This window comes from Gopherus flavomarginatus, chromosome 12 (assembly GCF_025201925.1).
Source record: "Gopherus flavomarginatus isolate rGopFla2 chromosome 12, rGopFla2.mat.asm, whole genome shotgun sequence".
Classification (NCBI taxonomy): Eukaryota; Metazoa; Chordata; order Testudines; family Testudinidae; genus Gopherus; species Gopherus flavomarginatus.
In genome coordinates, this window is record NC_066628.1 from 7310196 (window position 1) to 7327564 (window position 17369).

The window sequence follows — 17369 nt, forward strand, 5'->3', positions numbered from 1 at the left end:
GTGCCACCCTGGGGAGACTCAGAGTGGCAGCAGCAGCAGGACCCGTCCCTCCTCTCTGCATCCCAGGCCCCGCTTCCCTCCCTCCTCAGCTCCTCACACGCTCCGGGAGCCCCTCTCGCAGCCGCAGCCCGGGCTCGGCTCCCCCTCCCTCCCTGGCTCCTCACACGCTCCGGGAGCCTCTCTCGCCGCTGCCGCAACCCACGCTTGGCTCCAGGGCCTAGGCTGCAGGGTGAGAGGGGATCCTGGAGTGTGTGAGGAGGTGAGCGGCCAGTTGGGCTCGTCGGTGCTGAGCAGGTAGCCCCGCAGCCGGAGATCCTCGCCTTCCCAACCGGGGGACTCGCCAGGTCCTTGGCCGCCAGCATGTAGGGGGTCAGGGCGGTGAGCACGAACTGATCCACCTCGACCACCAGCAGTGCCACGAAGCCCAGGGAGGGGGCCATGTTCTCCATGCCACCCCGCAGCTGCACCGCCACCTGGAAGTACTCCAGCTCCGCGCCGCCCAGCAGCTCCACCCACATGGGGACGGAGTCGCGGCTGGGCCAGAGCTCAGCTGCCGTGTGCTGGTAGCGGATTCCATGTTTGGGGGTGGGGAGCCTAGTCCTGGGGTGGCTGGGGTGTGGGGGGGGGGAGAGAGAGCCCAGTGCTGAGGTGGTGGTGGGGGCCTTTGGCTGGGGTGTGGGGGCAGCCAAAGATTTTTTTGTTTGGGGCGGCAAAAAACCTAGATCTGGCCCTAAGTCCAGGAGTCGCAGGGGCGGCTCCCCACACAAGGGTACTGCTAGGGGAAAAACTTCCGGCACTGGTGCACGTGGCCAGCACGCACACCTATTGTGGAATAGACATGAGCAATCACTCGAAGAAGAACTCACCCTGTCTGTGTGCTCCTAGGGATTTCCCAATTTGTGTCTCCAGCAGAGTGTCTGGTGGAGGAAAGGAGAAAAGAGACGAGATTTCAGGCTTTCATATTTGTAACAGCATCCCCACTCTGAACACATAGAACTGTTTTCATCATGACAGAACAGACTGAGAGGCCCAGAGACACACTCAGGCAATTAATATAAACTAACTGAAATCTTCTCTTTCCTCTCTCATTCAGGCATCTCCCAGCAATGGAACCAACCTCCCTGCAGCCTCAAAACCATCCCAGGACACACAATCTGTAAAAGAGATTTATTTTCCCCCTCATCATCCCCTCCCACCCCTGAGACTCCAGTTGGTTTGTCTCATTCACTCACTGACTTTTGTCGTACCCGAAACTCAGATCATACAAAGACTTTATCATAAAGTAACTTTACCCACTTTGGGCCCTTTGGCCAGGGGTAGGTGGCATCATATTGTGTGATGAACACTTGACAAAATTACCAAACTTAGTGATGGACATTGGCGGGATGTTATATCATTCAGTCATTCAACCCATAAATTAACGCACAATTTTCCACACTGAAAAAACCATAACCTGGCTAGGTAGTTAATAAATAATAAACAATAACAATAACAATAAATTCAACTCCCTTTAGTGTTTTTGAACGTACCTCACTGCCGCAGTCAATATTTTTTTTGTAGGATGGGGGCACTGAAATAAATATTTATCTAAAACCATGTATCAATGTATTATTGTCACTACTTTCTTGTTTCAATAATTTGTCTTATGGGAGGAGGAGGAGGAATGTGTGTGTGTGTCCCACCTTTACACCGCTTACCCCATGTCTCTCCTCTGTCTGTGTCCCTTACATGGGAGATCCCCCATCATGTCACAGGATGTGGGAAGCAGAGGAGGGGGGTCTCTCAGTGGAGCTGGGTTTCCCACCCCCTCAATGTGACCAGGGCACCCCCCTCCAAGCAAGGGTTATCCCAGGGTGGGTGGGAACATCCTCTGCCTCCTGACAAGGACAGTCTCTGCTGGGGGCAGGGGTCTGTTGTGAGCAGGGATGGAACAAATTCTTGGGTGGGGGTGTGTGTGACGAACTGGGAATGTTCTTAATGTTTTCTCTGAATACGGTCTTGGTGCCTCAGTGTCTCCTATGCAGTTCTTAAGTATCTAGGTGGTGGAATAAGGGTGTGTGATTGCTACAGAGCAAAGGGTCAGTGCACATAAATGCCTGACACTGTCTTCTAGCACTGATGGCCTGGGCCCCTTCTCTGCAAAGGTGCCAACTGAAGGTGTTGGAGACAAAGAGATCAGGTGACCTCCTGGCCTGGGAAGGGAACTGAGCAGAGGAGGAGGGGCTGGAGGGGTTTTCAGTCTGGAACTGGTTGGGGAGGAGGAGTGAAGTGCAGATGTGGGGGTGTGGCTCACTGCCCCCCAGAATGGACCCAGCCGAGGGGTCCCATTCGCAGTACCTAAAAGCTCTCTTTTAGACTGTGTTCCTGCCATCAACTAAACCTCTGTTTTACTGGATGGCTGAGAGTCATGTCTGACTGCAAAGTGGGGGTGCAGGACCCTCTGGCTTCCCCAGGACCCTGCCGGGGCGGGCTCGCTGTGGGAAGTGCACGGAGGTGCAGAGGATGCTGAATGCTCCAAGGAGAAACCCAGGAGGTGAAGACGTGTGAGCTTCTTGCCCAGAAGACAGTCTGCTGCAAGGGAGAGGAGGCTCCTCAAAGTCCTGCCTGACTTTGTGGAAAGCAGTTCCAGAGCATCACCCGAGGACTCCGTGACAGGGGGCCTCACCTCTGGTGGCTCCCCAAAGTGGCTTCCCTTTGTCTCTCATCCCTGCTGCTGCTGTGGAGCTAGGCTGAGAGGAGCTGTGCAATACAAGGCAACACTGAGGGGCTGGAGGGAGCTAAGCTGAGGGGGGCTGTGCAATATGGAGGCAACACTTAAGGCCTGGAGGGAGCTAAGCTGAGGGGGGCTATGCAGTGGAGGCAGCACTGAGGGGCTGGAGCTAAGCTGAGGGGGGCTGTGCAGTGGAGGCAGCACTGAGGGGCTGGAGCTAAGCTGAGGGGGGCTGTGCAGTGGAGGCAGCACTGAAGGGCTGCAGCTGGGCTGAGCGGGGCTGTGCATCCAGCCACAGAGAAATCCAATACTCCCTGTGTGGAGACAAGGGTCAAAGTGACATGTGCATAATCAGTGGTAATAAACCAATGAGAGAAGAGAACAGGAACATGAAAATAACTTGAAGAAAAAAGCCCTGCCAATGAAATGTTCATGCGTGTGCAGTGTATGATCTATATAAGGTATTTCATATTCATATCACTCAAAGGTGATTGGAAAAGAACTAATAACTATGCAATTTGGATGTGTATAATATGTCAGACATTGTAAGGGGTAATCAGAGCTTCATAGGAAAAATCCCCCATGACCCGCCTATGCCCCGGGAGAAGGGAACTGGCCAGCACTTCTTTCTATATGCGATGGCTAGAAGCAAATACCACAATGGCTGGTGATGGGGCGCTAGACGGGGAGGCCTCTGAGTTAGGGAAAATTCTTTCCCAGGTGTCTGGCTGTTAGGTCTTGCTGGAATGCTCAACTGACCAACATATTTGGGATAGGGAAGGAATTTTCCACCAAGTCAAATTGCCAGAGACTCTGTTTTTGTTTTGGTTTGGTTTTTGTACAGATGCTATACTAGAATAAATGGTGGAGTCTCTGTAACTTGAAATCTTTAAATCAGTATTTGAGGACTTCAGTAATTCAGCTAGAGCAGATGGATCATGAGGGTCCCTTCTGACCTTAAAGTCTGTGAGTCATTTCTTACTTTGTAATTGTAATTGCAAGGCATGTTTGTGGTGCAAACATGTTTGAATTAATCAACCTGAACGTCTTGGACCAAGTGTCTGGCCTTCTCACCCAACATTAAATATAATCATCATCTAAGTGTGAACCAATTGACCAGCACCATTCTCTTCCCACAGTCTCAGAGGTTCATCCCAATTTCCATTCCTAGATCCATTTTCGGTACCTTTGCATTTCCTCAGAGTCGCCGATAGCACAATAGTTTTCTGGGAGAAATCGCTGACTTGCTCTTTCAGTTCAGGAGAAATCTCCTCTGACTGCTGGAACTTCCTCTTTGCACACCTAGAGAGAAACAATTTCACGTGATTATATTTCATTCTGTGATTCATTATAAGTTCTAGCTAGTGAGTCCCTGCTCTAATATGCCTGGAGTCAGAATTCCTCGACTTCTCCCAGCCTCAGAGTAGGTGCAACACAGCCCATGGCCGTACAATCTTCCTTTCAAAGGACTCATTAATATTCTTCAGCTCTGGGGACAAAAGGGGAATTGAGTCTCCATGGCCAATTTACTCCTTGTCCGCCATGTTCTGAGGGACAAGAAATTCCTATGTGAAGTGCTGTAGAAATCTGTCCACTAGGAACTAGACTGAGACGCCAATTCCCTCCTCCCCACCTCATTCCACACAGGTCTCCTAACAACCCTTAGGCTGGAAAAGAGTCTTGACCATTGCTGCCTGGGTTGAATAATGACCAGTGCCCCAGCAGTGACAGGCCCATATTCCATCCCCACAATCCTGAGGCAGCCAGTCCCCCGTGGATGTGACATCTCTTGGAAATACTTTAGGTCAGTCCTTCTCACTGAATGGAGAATTCCAGGGTGAGAACCTCAGGATTAAGTTATCTGAGAGATTTGTATCCAAAATGTGACCTTCCCCACATATGTTGCTCTGGAGATGCAGTGCTAACATTATCTCCATGCTCTTTCTCAGCATTGCCAAGTATGTGTGGGAGTGAGAGAGAGCCACGTACCTACTCAAGGTGCTTTTGACATCCTAGAAGAGAGAGAGAGGAGAGAGAGATTAAAAATAAGTCTCAGTACCACCTGACACACACTTGGGATTCCAGGCAAGGGATTTTGCAAATACAGGGAAAATCAGCCCTGCTCTGCCCCAGCCCCGGGACCAAGGTTTCACTGAGCTAATAGGGCTTTTCCATCTCTAATATCTTTGTGTCTGTGAGTCTCCAAAGAACAATCGTCATTCACATTTCAGCAATGCACACTCTGAGTTACACTGAGATCTCTGACTGCTGGATCCCTGTGCCCCTAGTTCAGGAATTGTCCTGTCCCTGTGTTGGGATTTGGGATGTTTCTAGCTCAGTCTCACCTGCAGGAATTCACTTGCCGGCTTCTGACACTTCCCCTCCAGCTCACTGATCAACTCACTGAGACAGGAAATCTCCTCGGAGAGTTTGGTGATATTTTCATTCTGTATCTTCACAATCTCGTCGTCAAGCTTCTCCAGCTGGGCCAGCAGGAGTCGCTTTTGCTCCTCCAGGAACTGCTGGAGTTGCTGAAATTCAGACACAATCTTTTGCCTCTCAGTTTCTGTCTGTTTCTATAAGAAATAAGGAAAGGGCTGGTCAGGAACATGGATGGAGCCTGATGACCTTTCATACAGTCTTACAAGAAAGAGTTTCTTTACAATCTCTAACACATCTGTGTAGAGACCAGGACATGAGCCGTCAGGCCTAGTACTCAGAGCTGCAGTTGGAAATCGGGAACTGCAGCCAAAGTCAGAGCTGAAGTCAAAGTCAGGATTTCAGCGAGGGTTGGGGTTACAGTCAAGCACAGGAGTCATGCCAACGGCTGAGTCAGAATCAGTGTCTGGAGTCACACCAGGGATCGGGACTGGAGTTGGAGTCAGGCAGCCATACGAAGGGTTAAGCTGGAGTCAGATAACAGTACTGCAGGTCAAACCTGAGTCAGGGACAATGCCAGGGCCAAGCCAGAGTCAGGGTCCAGTCCAGCACCAGATCGGGAGTTCACGTAGTTGTTTGGACAACTTCATGTGACTCCTGCTGGCGTAATTCAGGCATCCGAATGTCTGCTCCAATCAGGAGCTTCGTATGCAGATCCTCTGGTGGGCCAGAGTTCCACTAGCCCCTCCCCTGCTGGCTCTGGAGAGTGGTTGGGTTGTAATGACAGTCTCTGTGGACTGAGGTTCGAAACCCACCATTCTTCACATCCTGACACTTGACTATACACTATGATCACATGGGAGAAGATTTTCTTACAGCTCCCCATTTGGCCCCCATCTCTCTGAAAGGGCTGTCTCCGTGTCTACTGGGATTTAGTCAGTGCAATTTGGGAGAAATGTTGTGAAAGCCACAAGGGGCAGTAATTAACTCATTAATTAAAATGCATCTTAGATCCTGCAGAAGATGCTGTTGACCTTCTCCAGGGAAAGAACAGTTGTGATATGCACACCTGTAGACACACACACACACACAATATCCCATGATCATGGAGAAACACCACACAAAGGCCACAGAGAAATCTACCAATAAACATCCCTCCCACCTCCATGTCCCAGCAGGCGAAGAACAACAGGCACTTACCAGATACTCCTGGCTTCTCTTCTCTCCAGTCACTTGAAATCCCAGCAGCTTTTCTCTCTCTTCCCTCAGAGTCTTCAAATGGGCTTGTATTTTTTCCTGACAAAAAGAAATGATTTGGTGGGTTTATTTTGAGGGTTGTAGGGGGTAGATGAGGTGTTTTCCACCCAAAATTCAAGATAACAGTCAGTCTTCCTAGATAGACTAGGTGGGTAAGGCAATATCTTCTGCTGGGCCAGCTCCTGTTGGTAAGACAGTTACATACAACTCAGCTCTGGGGAACATACTCTTTCCTGGGTCTGAAGAAGAGCTCTGTGTACGTTTGAAAGCTTCTCATTCACCCACAGAAGCTGGCCATGAGCAGATATTACTTCACCTACCTTGTCCTCTAATGTCCCAGGATCAACACAGTTACAACAATACTGTGTACAGCAGTGGGTCTTTGTAGAGGTAGGACATCAGAGACACCAAGGAAATGAAACCTTATTTATGGAAATTGGGTGGGTTTTGTATTTAGATTGTTGAAGTTATTACGTCCTCTCTCTCCATTGAGTCGAACCAGTGGAAAACTGGTGCCCCACGGCAGTGAGAAGATTTAACGAACAGTGATACCAACCGCATAAGCCACCGGGGCTAGCCATATAGGCCGGGATGCTCAAGGGCGTCCAACTTCATTGACTTTCAGCCCCCGGGAGATTAGACTGGCTGGAGTAGGCCAAAGCCCATTAGATGTGTTGGTTTGTGTTAGGAACAGCTGGGGTTTGCCCTAGTGCAGTCCCAGCCCCTTTCCGGGGCAATGGCCTCTGGGTAGCTACCCCAAAATCCCTAGCAAAGACCCGGGAAGCAGTGGATTCTGGGAGATCTCAAAAAGCTGCCTGGTGGGACTAATGGAATCACCTTGGCTCATCCTTGCCCATGAACACATGGGAAGAGGTCAGACTGACACAGGTCTGCACTGCCAAGGGTTTAGTTTTGCTGAAGATAAGTCGAATCCCAGTGGTACTTGGCATGGACCTGCGCTGTCTGGTGCCCTAGTGGGTGTGGACTCAAGGTGCTCGGGGTCCCACACAGTGTTCAGCCCAATGATCTCGTCTAGTGCAGGTCGGCAGCATCTGAGTTTAATCCCTCATGGAGCAGCACAGGAGTTCAGATTCCCAGTAGGAAACCTCATCACCCTGCTGGGCCTAGGGCCTATATCAAGGAGTCTTTTCCTCCTAATCTCTGCACTTCATCACTGCTCAGTGCTGCTGAAAGGGGCAGAGTAGCTAGTGGTTAGGGCACTGAACTGGGCCTTGGAAAACCAGGTTTTTATATCCAGGACTGCCACGGATCTGCTGAGTCACTTTGGACAAGTCACTTCTCCTTACCGTGCCTCAGTTTCCCCCTCCCACCCTTTGTCTGTCGTGTCCAGTTAGACTGTAAATGGATTGCCCCTCACTGGATTTTGTGCAAGGACTCCTACAATCGAGGTCAGATCTCATCTGGGGTTCTCTAGGGGATGCAAATAACAATAAACACTGTGATACAACCAGTAATACCAGCCACAGCTTGTAACTCCCCCTATCAGCTTTCATGCAGTGAAGGCTACACACAGCTGAATGACACAGTTACACCATTAACCTGTAATTAACATCCAAAGTTATTACCCATTAGACTGGACAGCAACTCTGTACCTTGTACTCCTGGGCAGCTTCCTGTATGGGAACCACTGTGTGAGTGCGGTGAGCCCGGGACTCTCTGCAGATCACACAGATGGGGGTTTGATCCTCTTCACAGAACAGTTTCAGAGCCTCCTGGTGTTCCCCACACACCCCGTCCCCACCTGTTCCCTTTGCTGCCTGTAAACTCAGGCGCTTGGTGATTTCTACCATGTTTGCCAGCTGCCTGTTGGGCCTGAGGTTTCCCTGTTGCACAGTTTCTCTGCACTGAGGGCAGGAGGCGGCTGTATCGGATCCCTCCCAGCACTGGCTGATGCAGGCTCGGCAGAAATTGTGCCCACACTCCAGAGAGACAGGATCTGTGAAATACTCCAGACAGATGGGACATGTTGCTTCCTCCTGGAGACTTTCCACGGGGTTCTCTGCAGCCATGGCTCCCTCTGGGCAGTGAATCAGGGTTAGTTTCAATTTCCTGAATTCACACTATGCCCCGCCTGCAGCAGCAAGGGGGTGGTTCCTTGCCTGAAAATGACTCATGCTGTTTGCTGAGCAGGAAGGACCCAGCCAATTTCACCCCTGGAGGCTTTAGTGTAAAAATATATCAGTAGGGCTCTGGTCCTGCAATCACCCCTGTGCTGGTGGGGAGGGTCACTGAGGCATCCCCCTGTGAGGATGAGCCTGCAGGAGCAGGAGCTGGGTGGCAGGAGTGACAGTCAGGCTGGGCAGAATTTTGTTATAACATATAGTTTTGACATATGATGTTTATTTTTAAGCAATTTTTATTTTTATTGATTTAAACTTTCACAACAATCTGAGTTTTAAGCATTTCATTCTAATTAAAATTTTCATGGTTGTGGGAAATTATGGGGGGGATCAGACAATATTTTGGTCAGACCAGAACTATTTAATGACAGTGGACACTGAGAGTCAAAAAGTTGAAGCTTTAGAACTGTTAAAATTGTCTGTGAGCAGGTAAATCTCCTCCCTCCCCCAGCAGCTCCCTCAGGGCAGTAACCCAGTGCCTCCCCCACCACCACACGGACTGAGGCTGAAAGTCCATCTGATGGCAGCTCAGGGGCCTGTGGAATGTGCTGGGATCTCATCCTGGGCCCTAGATGGGGCAGATGCCCCTTATAACACAACCACGCCCAGCAAGGCCTGCCCCCATTTTCTCCCTGTTTGTCAGTCCCAGCAGAGAGACCAGGGACTGCAGGGAGACCAACCTCCTGTCCCGCAGCTGAGGGCTGGGACCCAATGCTTGAGGCCAGCGGGTGTGCGAAGAGCTCGCAGTAGGGGCTGCAGGGCACATGGTGTCGGATAAACAGATACCTCTCAGGCCACTTGCCCATTGCGGCTGCAGGAGGGGATGTGGGAACAGACTGAGGAGGCCTGGGGCAGTCTGGGAATCCGCCATCAGGGACAAGGAGAGGGAATTCAGCTGTGGTGGGGGAGCCGTGCTGGGCAGAGATGCTGCTGCAGATGCAGCTAGTTACCTGGATCATGTCCACATTGCGGGCACCAGCATCAAATGGGTGAGCAATGCACCATAGGTATGTACCCCACAGTGCAGTGTTGTGGGAAGGAAGAGCTGATCGCTGCCCATCTTGGGATTCTCTGAGTTCTCCCCCGAGAGCAGCATCACGAGTAGCTCTGAGCTCTGCATGCTGAGGAATGGCAAAGCAGCACAGCCGTCTGCCTGCTGCGGTGTTCCTAGTGCAGAGCAGAACAGGAGCATTCCAATGATTTGCTCTTTCTTTGTTCCCCAAAGAGAGCAGCACACTCAGCTGTCAGATACTTCCTGGAGCTTTGAAAGGGGTGGGGCGCATGCCTCCTGGGCAGCAGAGATCAAAACACTGAGGCCTTGGCTACACTGAAGAGTTGCAGCGCTGGTGGTGGCTTTACAGTGCTGCAACTCACTCACTGTCCACATTTACAAGGCACATATAGCGCTGCATCTCCCTGGCTGCAGCGCTGGTTGTACTCCACCTCGGCCTGGGGAATAACGACTGCAGTGCTGGTGATGCAGCGCTGCTCCGCCAGTGTGGCCACCAAAAGCGTTGTTATTGGCCTCCAGAGGTATTCCGAGGTATCCCAGAATGCCTGCTCAGCCACTCTGCTCATCAGTTCAAACTCTACTGCTCTGGCCTCAGGTGACCCGCCCTTTAAATGCCCTGGGAATTTTAAAAATCCCCTTCCTGTTTGCACAGCCAGGTGTGGAGTGCAATCAGTGAATCTTTCCAGGTGACCATGCCTCCACGCGCCAAACGAGCCCCAGCGTGGAGCAATGGCGAGTTGCTGGACCTCATCAGTGTTTGGGGGGAGGAAGCTGTGCAGTCACAGCTGCGCTCCAGCCGTAGGAATTACGATACCTATGGGCAGATATCAAGGGCCATGCTGGAAAGGGGCCATGACCGGGACGCGGTGCAGTGCAGGGTTAAAGTAAAGGAGCTGCGGAGTGCCTATTGCAAAGCCCGTGAGGGAAACCGCCACTCTGGTGCTGCCCCCACGACCTGCCGTTTTTACAGAGAGCTGGACGCAATATTTGGGGGTGACCCCACTGCCAATCCGAGGACCACGATGGACACTTCAGAGTGGGTGGGGAGGACGAGGGGGAGAAGGAAACCGAGAGTGAGGGTACTGGGGTGCGGGGAGACACCCTGGAGTCCCAGGAGGCATGCAGCCAGGAGCTCTTCTCAAGCCAGGAGGAAGGCAGCCAGTCGCAGCAGCCAGTACTTGGTGGAGGACAAACAGAGGAGCGGGTTCCTGGTTAGCGGCTTTTATTTTCAGGATGGAAATGTTTTGGGAGAGGAGGGAGGGAAAAGGCTGCATGCATACATGCCTAGATGTGGAATAGCGCATTGATTTGGTCTATCACGTCGCAGTAATCGGCCTCGGTAATCTCTTCAAAAGTTTCAGTCAGAGTGTGGGCAATGCGCTTGCGCAAGTTTATTGAGAGAGCCACCGTGGTCTTTGTCCCAGTCAGGCTAACGCATCCACGCCACTGTGCCGCGAGGGGTTGGGGGACCATTGCTGCACACAGGCAAGCTGTATAGGGGCCAGGGCGGAATCTGCATTGCTGTAGAAGACCCTCCCACTCTTCCCAGGTGACCCGCAGCAGCGAGATATCTTCCAGGATTAACTCCTGTGGAAAATGTTGGGATAGTGTTCAGTGTAGGTGCCCCTGTAGCTGTTTGCTGTCCCCAACACATAGAAAGCCCTGCACAGCCCTGAAGCAATCATTCCCCCTTCCCAGGTGACCCGCAGTAGCGAGATATCTTCCAGGATCAATTCCTATGGTAAATGTGGGGAGAGTGTTCAGTGTAGGTGCCCCCTGCACCTGTTTGCTTTCCCCAATGCACAGAAACCCTGAGGACAGTACAGCCCTGAAGCTATCAGTCCCCCTTATTCACCATTTTGGGGCTCCTGTGGGTTATGTGCGCTCTCTTTGGTATGGGAAAATTATACTATTGTGAAGAATGTTACTCCTTCACTGTGTGGGAATAACTGTCTGAGATACAAACAATGCTGCCTCTGTTAAGTGTTGCCTTTTTTGCCTTTCCACAACCTTTAGTTCTTGGCTGTCCGTGTTATCAACAGCTCAAAGACTCCAAAACCTCCGGAAGAAGCTGCGAAAATGCAAAGACGACCTGCTGCAAGCAGTTATGGATCACTCTGCCACAGAGAATCAAAAAGTGCAGGACTGGAGGGAAAGGGAAAGCAGGATCTGCCAGAAAAACGCAGCGGTCAGGAAGAAAAGCACAAAGCAGCTGATAAGCATCCTGGCGCGCCAAGCGGACTCTATCCAGGCACTCGTAGCCATGCAGGCAGAGCACTAACGCGCTGCCCCCCTCCCCCCGTGCCAAAGCCCTTTCCCTTGTGCCCCAATGTTAGCTCAAAACCCCCTTCCCCAGCATCCAGGTTCTTAACACCACCAGCTGCCTCCAACACCTGTATGTTCACCAACCAGCCCTGAGAACTACGACCCTTACCCTCTGCACTCAACCCCCATCACCATGCAGTATAGGCATCCTGAAGTGCCACAGTCATTGCACAGCACTCCAGACAGGACATATTCAAACCTGTGACTGTACAGTTCACCACCCCATCCCCCTGCCCTTTTAGGTTCCCAAAATGTTGTGTGTCTGTCAAGAAAGTTATTTTCTTTTCAATAAATGAATTTTTGGCTTTGAAAACAGTCTTTATTATTGCAGAAAATCAAAGATACCTTAGCCCAGGAAAGAAACAGGAACTGCAAATCAGCTTAGGAAAAACGGATTCCTACTAATATTGTAACCACTGCACTTCACTCCCGTGCGAGGCACCAAACTTTACTGTTGGTTTTTAGTCTCAAATTCCTCCCTCAAGGCATCCCTAATCCTTGAAGCCCTGTGCTGGGCCTCTCTAGTAGCCCTGCTCTCTGGCTGTGCGAATTCAGCCTCCAGGTGTTGAACCTCGGATGTCCATGCCTGACTGAATCTTTCACCCTTCCCTTCACAAATATTATGGAGGGTACAGCACGCAGATATAACTGCGGGGATGCTGCTTTCCCCCCAAGTCTAGCTTCCCATACAGAGATTGCCAGCCACCCTTTAAATGGCCAAAAGCACACTCCACAGTCATTTGGCACCGGCTCAGCCTGTAGTTGAACCGGTCCTTGCTCCTGTCAAGCTTTCCTATATATGGTTTTATGAGCCAAGGCATTAACGGGTAAGCGGGGTCTCCAAGGATCATAATGGGCATTTCAACATCCCCTACTGTGATCCTCTGGTCTGGGAAAAAAGTCCCGGCCTGCAGCTTCCTGAACAGGCTAGTGTTCTGAAAGATGCGTGCATCATGCACCTTTCCAGGCCAGCCTGTGTTAATGTCAATGAAACACCCACGGTGATCCACAAGCACCTGGAGAACCATAGAGAAATACCCCTTCTGATTAACGTACTCGGATGCTAGGTGGGGTGGTGCCAGAATAGGAATATGCATCCCATCTATCGCCTCTCCACAGTTAGGGAAACCCATTTGTGCAAAGCCATCCACAATGTCCTGCACGTTCCCCAGAGTCACAGTTCTTCTTAGCAGGATGCGATTAATGGCCCTGCAAACTTGCATCAACACGATTCCAACGGTCGACTTTCCCACTCCAAACTGGTTCGCGACCGATGGTAGTTGTCTGGCGTTGTCAGCTTCCAGATTGCAATAGCCACCCACTTCTCCACCGGCAGGGCAGCTCTCAATCTCATGTTCTTGCGCCACAGGGTGGGGGCGAGCTCAGCACATAGTCCCATGATAGTGGCTTTTCTCATCCGAAAGTTCTGCAGCGCAGCCACTGCTTGTCATCCCAGACTTCCATGAAGATGTGATCCCACCACTCAGTGCTTGTTTCCCGAGCCCAAAAGCGGAAAAACAGGGATTGCTGGGATGTGAAGCGATGCATCACGGGGTGTGGGGACAGGAAGCAGAACGACCTGCACCCTCCGCCCCCTTCCCACAACCCACGGCGCCAAAATGGGACGAGGTGCTCTGTGGGATAGCTGCCCATAATACACCACTCCCGACACAGCTGCAAATGCTGCAAATGTGGCCACACTGCAGTGCTGGTAGCTGTCAGTGTGGCCACACTCCAGCGCTTTCCCTACACAGCTGTATGAAGATAGCTGTAACTCCCAGCACTGCACACCTGCAAGTGTAGCCAAACCCTGAGCAAGGCAATCAGGGCAGGCATTGTGGGACACTGAGGGAAGCCAGTTCTGTCCACAAAACAATCAACAGTGCCTACACTGACTCTTTGTCGACAATAAAGAGAGGGGAAAAGACAAAAGTCTCTCCTAGGGGTTGCGATGTTGCACTCCATCTGCTTTATGAAATTAGGCTTATGAATCTGGAACGTGCTTTATGCCAAAGGTTTCTTATAACCTATTGGAAACTGGAATGTCTGGAGGCCAGGGGCGGCAGGTTTATATAACTTTCGGTGGTGCTCAGAACAGATCAAAGTTCTGCGCCCCCCACCCCCACCCCCACACCTGCCTTGTGAGCCAACATATAGTAACTCCTAACTTAAAGTTGTCCTGGAAAATGTTGTTTTGTTGTTACATTGCTGATCAATTAGAGCAGTGATTCTCAACTTTCTTTTTCACAGATCACTTGAAAATTGCTGGGGGTCTCGGTGGGCCACTTAATGATCTTTCCAGATGTTGTTTATACCATTAGCTAACTATTGTAAAGTGCTTTGGATAAAAGTGATATATTTAAAAAAAACCCTTAAATAATAGTTAACTTTTTTTGTTCTACACATAAAAGCACACAACTCATATTTTAATATCACTAGTCTTAACCTTTCTAATGCGATGGATGTGCCCTCTCTTCCCTGCCACGGCAGCCCCCAACTTGGGTTTGGGAAGGAGGGGGGGTCTCTCCCTTTCTCCCCCACCGCAGCGGCCCCCGAGCTGGGTCTGGGAAGGAGGGGTGGTCTGTCCCCAGCAGCCGCAGTCCTGCAGCGGGGCTAAGTTGCCTCTTTCTCTGGCCGCCACACCCCGAAACATCCCAAATTCTCGAACCTCCTTTTCCCACACCACTGCCCCCTCCCACTTACTCCCTATTCCCCCCAGGGCCACCATCTCACCTGATATGTTCATCTCCAGGGTCCAGGCACCTAATTAGTGGAGCCACACCTGCATGACTTCACTAATTAGGTGGATGGCACTTCATTCCCTCATGTACGGCCGCCCAGGCGTGCACCTTTAGAGGGAACTATCCACAGACCACCTGAATGGAGCTCGCAAACCACTGCTGGTCCGTGGACCACAGTTTGAGAACCTCTGTATTAGGGAACATGCTCATTTAAAGTTGTGCAATGCTCCCTCATAACGTTGTTTAGCGGCCACCTGCTTTGTCCACTGCTTGCAGAAAGAGTAGCCTGTTGGAGCTAGTGGTAGGGGCTTGGAACCACGGTGAATCGGCAGCCCCACAATAGCCCCCCTGAGTTCCCTGTGTGGCCTTGGAGCTGTTCCCGTGAACCTCCTGCTTGCAGAGTGGGCGGGGGCGGGGGGACAGAGGTGCTGATGTCAGGGTGTCCCCCTCCCCTGCTCCTGCCTCCATCTCCAAAGAGCAGGTGAGAGGACAAGACAGGACTCAGGACTGATGGAGCTTGCTGGCAGCAGCTGCTGTCTCAACTTAGGGATCTACTTAAAAAGGTAATGTAGTTAGCGTGGGGTTAGCCTACTTTAAAGGGTAATGCGTGTCTCTCACACACAGAGTGTGTGTCTCCCCTCCCTCCGTTCGTACTGCCTTGTAGCATGTGAGGGTACATTAGCAACAGAGTGCTCGTTCATCATTTAGCAGTAAGGCATTTCCTGGGAAATAGCCACCCTCTGACTTCACCATCTCCACCAAGCTTCACAACCATCATTGCTGTGTACAGTATTAAATTGTTTGTTTAAAACTTATCCTGTGTATATGTGTGTGAATATATGTAAAGTAGAGTCTTTTGTCTGACAAAAGAAAAAAATCCCTGGAACCTAACCCCCCTCCCCCATTTACATGAATTCTTATGGGGAAATTGAATTTGCTTAACATCATTTTGCTTAAAGAAGAATTTTTCAGGAACGGAACTACAACGTTAAGTGAGGAATTACTGTATATTTTTAAAAAATGTAAAAATGTGAGGGTTTGGGGGTGGCGCTGGTGATGAGAGGTTTAGAGTGTGGGAGGGGGCTCAGGGCTAGGGCAGAGGGTTGGGGTGAGTGCTGGGGATGAGGAGTTTGGGGTGCAGGCAGGCCAGAGAGGAGGACTCCCCCCAGCTCTCTCTTGGCAGGCAGCACGCAAGCTCTGGGGGAGGGGCCCCCCACATCCACCAGCACCATGCTCACCTCACACTACTGTCAGTGCACGTGCTCCTAGGGCCCCACTCAGGTTCAGGAAGTCCCCTCGCCTCCCCTGTGGTGGGGGCAGAGGAGGGGTTGCCATCACAAGTGTGCCTCCTCCCCTGCTGCAGCCTCTCACTGTAGCCTCACTCGGGATGGGGGCTGGGGCTACACCTTGTCCAGAATGGGGCAGGAACAGTGTCTGAGGGGGAGGAAAGGGTCTGAGGAGGAAAGGCAGGCAGGCTCAGGATCAGTTTGCCCTGGCAATAGTGCTTGGAGGGCACTAGGACCCCGTGGCGGCAGCTGATGCCCATGTGGAGTGCAGGGGAGAGGCAGAGACTCTCTGTGGCCTGGGAGAGGCACAGGGGCGGCAAGTGGGGATGGGAGAGAGACCTGGCCCTGAATGTTGGTGGGACCTGGCCCTGAATATTGCTGGAACCCGGGCACCACGGGCCCATATAACTCGCTGCCCCTGCTGGAGGCGTGCCCATTCTGGCAGGATGGTTGTTCTCAGTGGTACCTCAGCGCACCAAGTGACAGTCTCAAAGGGGTCTCTGTGACTGTACCTGTCACAGAAGTGGACGTTTTTTGTTGCTCGGGGTCCCATACAGCGTTTAGCCCAGTGATCTCCTCTAGTGCAGGCGGCAGCATCTGAGTTTAATCCCTCATGGAGCAGCACAGGAGTTCAGAATCCCAGTGAAAAACCTCATCTCCCTGCTGGGCCGAGGGTCTGTATCAAGGCGTCTTTTCCTCCTAATCTCTGTACTTCATCACTGCTCAGTGCTGCTGAAAGGGGCAGAGTAGCTAGTGGTTAGGGCACTGAACTGGGCCTTGGAAAACCAGGTTTTGATATCCAGCTCTCCCACTGATCAGATGAGTCACTTTGGACAAGTCATTTCCCCGTACCATGTCTCAGTTTCCTCTCCCACCCTTTGTCTGTCTTGTCCAGTTAGACTGTAAATGGCTCAGGGCAGGGATTGTCCCTCACTGGATTTTGTGCAAGGACTCCTACAATCGAGCTCAGAGTTTATCGGGGGTCTGTAGGGGATGCAAATAACAATAAACACTGTGATACAACCAGTAATACCAGCCACAGCTTGTAACTCCCCTATCAGCTTTCATGCAGTGAAGGCTACACACAGCTGAATGATGCGGTTACATCATAAACCTGTAATTAACGTCCAAAGTTATCACCCATTAGACTGGACAGAAACTCAGTACCCTGTACTCCTGGGCAGCTCCCTGTATGGGAACCACTGTGTGAGCATGGTGAGCCCAGGATCTGCCGCACACCACACAGATGAGAGTTTGATCGTCTTTACAGAAGAGTTTCAGAGCCTCCTGGTGTTCCCCACACATCCTGTCCCGTCCCGCTCCCTTTGCTGACTGTAAACTCAGTCGCTTGGTGATTTCTAAGACATTTGCCAGCTGCCTGTTGGGCCTGAGACTTCTCTGTTGCACAGTTTCTCTGCACTCAGGGCAGGAGGCGGCTGTAGCGGATCCCTCCCAGCACTGGCTGATGCAGACTCGGCAGAAATTGTGCCCACACTCCAGAGTGACAGGTTCTGTGAA

At 51.4% G+C, this 17369-nt stretch overlaps 1 protein-coding gene across 16 annotated transcripts in view; it reads right to left on the reverse strand.

Annotated features, from left to right (window-relative positions):
* Positions 1-17369, reverse strand: part of LOC127033295 (zinc finger protein RFP-like) — a 59335-nt gene that overhangs the window by 7550 nt on the left and 34416 nt on the right. For 2 of the 16 annotated variants that reach the window (XM_050921255.1, XM_050921264.1), the window contains exons 1-7: positions 9438-11110; positions 7960-8384; positions 6290-6385; positions 5056-5286; positions 4700-4722; positions 3897-4012; positions 867-917 (exon numbers count right to left, since the gene is read on the reverse strand). The exons of 11 other annotated variants lie outside the window; for them this stretch is intronic. In XM_050921255.1, coding sequence (XP_050777212.1) covers positions 867-917; positions 3897-4012; positions 4700-4722; positions 5056-5286; positions 6290-6385; positions 7960-8376 — 934 coding nt within the window. In that variant the 5' untranslated portion in view covers positions 8377-8384; positions 9438-11110. Of the gene's footprint in view, positions 1-866; positions 918-3896; positions 4013-4699; positions 4723-5055; positions 5287-6289; positions 6386-7959; positions 8385-9437; positions 11111-11202; positions 11334-17369 lie in introns of those variants that run through there. 3 more of the 16 variants (XM_050921257.1, XM_050921258.1, XM_050921256.1) reach the window with 2 other exon arrangements.